Here is a 7,271-nt window from a genome sequence, read left to right as displayed (position 1 = left end):
GGAACTCCTGAGGGCAAAGAGAAGAAAGGGGGCCTTTGCACTAGCTGAGGCGCAGCTGGACGACCCCAGGGCTGTGAACGCGCCGGGCAGAAACGCCGCGTTTGCTGGAATCCCAGCCAGCTGCTGACTCGCGCTCCGGAGGTCCCCGATGATTCCCCCACGGTGGGAAGACGGAGCGGGGACTCTGGACACCCGGTACGCCGGTCTCCTAGCCTTTCCCGGATCAAGTCTGACGCAGCGGGTCCCTCGGCGGGGTTAGTGGGACTGCCTAGGGGAGTGGGTGCGCCCGCGTGGGAGGGTTGCCGGCCTCCCTCAGCCCTCGGACAAGCTCCTTGCCGCGACCGCTCAGTGCCCTTAGCCGCCGGACGCCGAGGCCTGGTCCGTCTCTCCAGCAGCGCCCGCCGCGGAGCCCGGGTCCAGCGGGAGGTCAGCTCCGACCTCGGCCCCGCCCTGGTCCCGTCCCTCCAGGACAGCCCCGCCCCACCCCGCCCCCCGCCCCGCCCCCGACCGGAAGAAGCGCCGACACCCGGCACTTATAGGGCCGGGAATGGGGGGTGCCGCCACTGCCTAGTCAGCTCCGCGTCCACCGAGTGCCGGCCGCCGCCGCGCTCTCGTCGCGGCGCCCCCGTCCGGTCCTCCGCCCGCCCGCTCCGCCCCCCCGAGCCGGCTGGCCGGGCCCGGAGCCAGGGCCGAGTCCTCGCCATGCCGGCCCGGCTGCTGCTGGTGCTGGCGCTGCTGGTGCCCGGCCCCGGGGTGAGTGACCGGGAGCGTGGGGTGGGGGACAGCGCGGAGCGGGCCGAGGTCTGAGCCGGGAGCGCGGCGGCGGCGGCGCGAGGCCCCGTGCGCTCGGGCGGAGGCTCCGGCTGGGCGTGGGAGGCGGCGCCGGGCGGGGAGCGAGCGCCTCCCGGTCAGCCGGAGTGGTGGCCGCGGCCGGCCCCGCCGAGGCGCACGCCGCCCGAGGGGCCTCGCGGGCCAGCGCCGCTGTTGCGGGCAGCGCCTTTCGGGGCCCCGGGCGCTCCGGCGCAAACCCTGGCGGCACCTCGGGGTCTCCAGAAGGCCCGGGCCCTCGGGAGGCCGCCCCACCTGCCGGACCCTCCCCACAGGTGGGCGCTGGCTCTGCCTGGCAGTGGTCGGGGAGAAAGGATGGAAAGGGCCCTGTAATCCAGGGGAAGGGACTGTCTTGCGTTTATAATCCTTGTTTGAACTTTTCAAAATACGAGAACTTTGGGAAACGAATGCAACTGAGAGTGGGTGAGCATTTTTACCCGAGAGCTCGATTCTCCTTACCTGCCTTGCAGGTTTTTTGGTCTTCCGAGGCGGGAAGCTTCGTTTTGTGCCCCAGGACTTCCTTAAGCAAGTTAAACTGTGGGATTTGAACTCTTTTTAAAGGCCCCATATGGGACAGAGGTGAAGCCGCTTCAAAACTTTAAATGAGACTGTCTCCTCGTGAGAGCAGTGTGGGGCCGTCTGAAACGTCTTTTCATCTTGTCCGGGAGAGAAGCTCCTGGTTTACATTTGTTTAACTATTTAAGGCGTTCACTCAGGCTGTGGATTTGGGCACCGTGGTTGGGAGGACATTTTGTGGATAGGCTTGGCTTTTTTTCTTCTGGTTGGAAGAACCTAGATTAGTGAGTGGGTTTTAAAAAAACATATTGTTCAGGATTTGGGTATGGTACACCGGTGCAGGTTCTGTTTATTGACCTCTGCTGTGTACTCGTCAATATGTTATGTCAGGTACCAGGTATCCAGATGGAGAGTTGACATGTGTGTACCTGAGTGCCACAGCATGAACTCTTTGTAGGTTATGCATTTTAGACAAATAATAATCTATGCTCTTGGAGTAACAAGAATTTGGAAACAGCTGAAGTAATATATAAGGCCACATTTTTTCAAATTCGGGGTTTTTTTAAAGGAAAATTTGTACACACTTCACGCTAGAACTCGTGTAAGTGAAGTTTTTCTTCTAAGTTAAGAAAAAAATCCACTTTCAAAACTAAGGTCAGGTTTTGAACTTGAACACTTCGCCTTGGATTGGTTAACTGCTGCCTGGCATCTGTTCACAAATAAGAGTATAAACAGAGTGATCAAACGAATGACATGGAAATCGATCATTTCATATCATCTGGGCCTGGGTATATATAGTTTTCTTTGCCACATCTTTCCATCTGCTATTTTTTCACTGGATCCTCATGTTTTAGTTATTGAATAACTTAGGCTAAGGAGCCAAAAATAACTATTTAGCTTTAGTTGGGACTATAGTTTCAGTTATGTAAATATTTCCAAATTGTATTTAGAAATCCAAACTTCTCAGAGTTCATGGTAAAATATTCCAGACCCTCATCAAAGGTTATGTTTTAGTGTAACTGCTTTTTAGGTAAAAGATCAGAATTTCACTCCCAGAATTATCTACTAGTAAAACTTTTGATCCCCGAACATAGTAAGAATTATTATTTTAAAATTCTAAATGAAACCCCTTGCAAAGTGTGTAGTTAAACTAGGCAGTAGTGATGCCGTGCAGAACGCACTGGCTGTAAAATCAGACAAACGTGAGTTCTAACTGGTCACTTGCTAGCTGTGCCCTCAGGCAAGTTATTTTACTTATTAGAGACTCTGTTCCTTGATATGTGAAATGGGGACAGCTAACATACTAACACGTTTGAAGGCACCTTGCACATCTTAGATAATAAATGTAAATTCTCCTTACCCTCCCCAAAGGTGCTTTTTACTCTGTCATCATTTTTTTAATATTATGCTATGCCTCTGCAAGGAATATTTGTTGATGCTATTTCTTTTTGATTGACAAAGTAACTATTGCATTGGAGGCAGTACTGTGATTTTGTTTCAGTGTGTGTCTGAGCCAGACATTGACTCACCAAGGGCTGAGACTAGGCTACAGACCCAAAATACACCATTGCCGGTGTTATTAAGCACTTGAGGCTGTTTTTTGTTAATCTAGAATGTGCTTATTTGTCAGTGAGTTTCTCTCTCCTTCCTAGACCCAGATTTTATACCTAATGTTGGTATGTGTTACATCATTGCTGTCACATCATCGCTGTCATGCAGTCCTCATCTTACAAAGTTTAGGTGTCACTTCTCTCAAGTACCAAAGAGATCTGTAGCAGGTGCAACAAAATACTTTCTTCGCTTACAATATATACAATTTCTTTTCTTCAGCCAGTGTTTTGGTTTTAGAGGGGGTTAAAAAATGTCACTGAGAACTGAGGACCATGTGTGTTCAGAAACACACTGAGAATATCATCTGAGACATGTCTTAACTAGAAATGTCCTTATCATTTATTCTGATAGTTAGCACCTGCATGAATTATCCCTATAGGAGATATCAAGTATTTATACTGAGACCACAAGAAGAATGTTTCATTAACTCATGTTCTCAGCTAATCATGAAATTAGACTGTAGTTGTGCACATGTGTATGTGTATTGTTTCTTTAATTCACCTGCCCTCTCAGCTTCCACAGTAGTGTAGCTTCTCAGTGCACAAGAGAAAATGTGTATGAGCGTTAGTCTTGAGTGAGTTCGACAGTAGACTGTATTCCTGAATATAAAACCAGTGAGCTACATAAAGATTTCTTCGTGTCTGGACAGAATAGTACCACCTGCCTGGGCCTGGGGAATGTAGTTATTTGCCTGCCTCAGATTTTGACTCCATTTTTCAGATTGAAGAATCCTTGGATAACTGTTTCATTTTCATTGGAAACCTCTTTGGTTTGGGGATCCAAAGTAATCTTTAGATTCAATATTGTGTATGTTTTGTAATGGTCAAATGTTCTCCCTAAAGAGATGATATGGGGAGAAAAGCCTAATATATCATTTTAATGGATTCAGTTTTTATTATGCACAAGTAACTCAGGGCCTGTAACCTAGCAATATGATTAGAGTGTGATGCTGGCTTAGAAAATAGGGACAGTGAATCATAGTCCCTGAATAATAAACATGCTGTTTGGCTATATTTCCCAGGGGCTAGGGATTTTTTTTCTATCTTTATCTTTACCTATATTCCATGTTTGGTTTCAGACTTCCCTGCCTCAGAGCAACACATTCTCAGAGATATTTAAATGAGTGCAACAGGCCAGATATGGACCGGGAACAGCAGAACTTAAAAAAGTAATCATAAGCGCCTTTCTTGCACCTTTTTTAAAATTTAAGTTACTTTTAAACCGTCTCTCCATCACTTCTGATTATCTTATGATCTTTGTTCATGTACAAACACACAGCAAATACAACAGTGTAAAAATATGTGTTCTATATTTTTATTCAGTTTTTTTCACAGACTGTTTCCTATAACCTGTTAGGAAACGTTCTGAGTATGCCATTGCATTTGTCACTTTTAGTAGCACCTTAGTACACCATCATCCATGCCAGAAGCATTTGAGCCTTCTGTGCCCAGCCGCGGGTTGGTGACTGGGGTCATAACTGACCAGAGTTGAGACAGTAATAAGCCATGCTTTGCTAGTGATCACTCTGCTGGGGTCATGTGGGTTGTTTCCAGTTCTTCCATTATTATAAGGGAAGGTGTATTTCCTTTTCTTCAAATCGTTTGTGTGTTTGGTGCTTTCTGTATGATAAGATGGGAAGATTTTTGTGTGATAACATGGGAAGATTTTTAAAAATCCCTCCAAGTAATCATATTCATTGTAGAAAAGTTAGAAAGCATAGATAAATCTAAATTAAAAAAACAACAAACCTCCTATAATCCTACTGCCCAAACATTACCTCTGTTAACGTTTTTATTGAGATATAATTCACATATCATACAATTCACCCATTTAAAGTGTACAACTCAATGGTTTTTAGTATATTCACAGAATTGTGCAGCCATCATCACAATCAATTTTATAATATTTTCATCATCCCCAAAAGAAACTCCATACCCATTAGCTAGTCGCTCTCCATTTCCACAAACCTCCCAGCCCCTAATCTACTTTCTGTCTCTATAGATTTGCCTGTTCTGGATGTTTCATATACATGGGATCATACTACATGTGGTCTTTTGTAACTAGCTTCTTTCACTTAGCATAATGTGTTCAGGTTCATCCATGTTGCAGCATGTGTCAATGCTTTGTTCCTTTGTATTGCTGAATAATGTTCCATTATATGGATAGACCACATTTTTATTTTTTTTTTTGGCGAGGAAGATCAGCCCTGAGCTAACATCCATGCTAATCCTCCTCTTTTTGCTGAGGAAGACTGGCTCTGAGCTAACATCTATTGCCAATCCTCCTACTTTTTTTTCCCCAGAGCCCCAGGAGATAGTTGTATGTCATAGTTGCACATCCTTCTAGTTGCTGTATATGGGACGCCGCCTCAGCATGGCTGGAGAAGCGGTGGGTCGGTGCTCCCCCGGGATCCGAACCCGGGCCACCAGTAGCAGAGCACGCGCACTTAACCGCTAAGCCACGGGGCCGGCCCTAGACCACATTTTTAAAATCCATTCTTCAGTTGATGGGTATTTGGGTTGTTTCCCCTTTTTGGCTATTATCAATAATGCCGCTATGAACACTTGTGTACCAATTTTTGAATGGCCATATATTTTCATTTTTCTTAGGTATATGCCTAAGAGTGGGATTTCTGGGTCATATGGTAACTCTGTGTTTAACCTTTTGAGGACCTGGCAGACTATTTTCCCAAGCAGCTGCACTATTTTACATTCCCACCTGCAGTGTAAGAGGGTTCCAATCTCTCCACAGCCTCACCACTTACTACTATCTTTTTGATTATAGTCATCCTAGTGGGTGTGAAGTGGTAACGCATTATGGTTTTGATTTGCATTTCCCTGGTAGCTAATCTACTAATATCTTGATATATATCCTTCCAGATGTTTTTTCTGTACACATATTTGCATAGATAATATTTTTCTTCCCCAAACTGAAACAGATCGTAGATCTTTCTGTGTCAGATTTAATTCTGCAACATTATTCTCACAAGCTTGCTCAATACTTCTCTGAGTGGATATACCATAATTTGACTATTCAGTCATTTGATATTGAGGCTGTTTTTAATTTTCATTGCTATAAACCTATAAAAATTGTTGTTGCTAAACTCTTGAACATAACTGCTTAATTATTTCCTTGGGATCAATTCCTAGAACTGGAATTTGCTGATCATATATACTCTTTTACAGCTGCCTCCACCCTCGCCAGCACCCAAGCAATGTTGGATGTTTTAAAAAGCACACAACTAACCTTAAATTGGTTTTATGATAGCCATTTTAAAGTAAGCTGTTTTCTTTTTAGCAGTGTGGATTTTAAGTCAAGTGAAAATGGAAGGTTTAGATTTTGTTTCGTTTATATTTGGAAGACGTAGATAACCACGGCAGTCTCTTGATGACTTGATGTACCTAAAAGCAATTGAGATTTGTTAAATAGCTTGTTTGCAGGGTCCTTTGGTCTGCAGTGGTTTCAGATCAGTTTTCTAGCAGATGTGGCTCCCACGAGCACCCTGAAATACCTCGGGATAATTCTGTGGGGTTGGTTTTGAGGCTGGCCCACCTCCTGCAGACAAGATTCTTTCTATAGTTGGTTGTGAGCCCATTTACAATTTTCCCTCAAGATTGTACATCAAGAGCTGCCTTGATTGTCCTTGTGGGGCCACAGTTCTTAAAACCTACAGCTTGTCCATACAGCTGTGTTCCTGGGAAGATTCAAGTACCAGTGACAATAGAATAATGCCTTTGGTGTTTTGTTTTTCCCATAAACCTATCTAAACTTATTCATCCAAAGAAGTGTTGTCTCTTTCCAAGTAATTACCCCTTCAGAGTCAATGTTCATGTCATACAAATCAGTCTTTTTTTTTTTTTTTACTTTTCAGTACTTCATTTAATAATTTATTTAACCAATTTGATAATTCAGTTTTTTAAAAAAGGAACCTTAAAAAAAGCAAATATTTACTCTTAAGCCAATTATTCTTACACAATTTAAAACATTTCCCAATTCCTTCCAGTCTTTGCTTGAATATAACTTTTACATGGTTCACACTGAAGTTTTGATCAAAACTGTTATTATTAAGCTTGATTGCACAGTTCGTTGAGGACACTTGGATTTGATTTTTCCTTGTTACTAAAAACCAACTAAAGACTTCCTACCACTTGGGGATTCAAAAGTATATTCTTTGAAGGGAATTTCCAAAAAAATTCCAGAAATATTGTGAGCAATGGGAGCATATACGAATGAGTGTATATCCCCCCAAGGTAACTAGAATCAGTCTTGCAGACTGCTGGAAGAGGTCTTGCTGGTCTAGTCCTAAGAGTCTCAGC

At 44.2% G+C, this 7,271-nt stretch overlaps 1 protein-coding gene across 1 annotated transcript in view; it reads left to right on the top strand.

The window, feature by feature from the left end:
• Window positions 1–597: 597 nt before the first annotated feature.
• The window catches only part of ERN1 (endoplasmic reticulum to nucleus signaling 1), an 82,633-nt gene continuing 75,959 nt past the window's right edge, over window positions 598–7,271 (top strand). Inside the window, exon 1 of the mRNA XM_058561372.1 lies at window positions 598–753. Coding sequence (XP_058417355.1) covers window positions 703–753 — 51 coding nt within the window. The 5' untranslated portion in view covers window positions 598–702. The remainder of the gene's footprint in view (window positions 754–7,271) is intronic.

This window comes from Diceros bicornis, chromosome 18 (assembly GCF_020826845.1).
Source record: "Diceros bicornis minor isolate mBicDic1 chromosome 18, mDicBic1.mat.cur, whole genome shotgun sequence".
Taxonomy (NCBI): Eukaryota; Metazoa; Chordata; class Mammalia; order Perissodactyla; family Rhinocerotidae; genus Diceros; species Diceros bicornis.
Note: the sequence above shows the minus strand (reverse complement) of the source record. Positions and strands in the feature narration are given on the sequence as shown.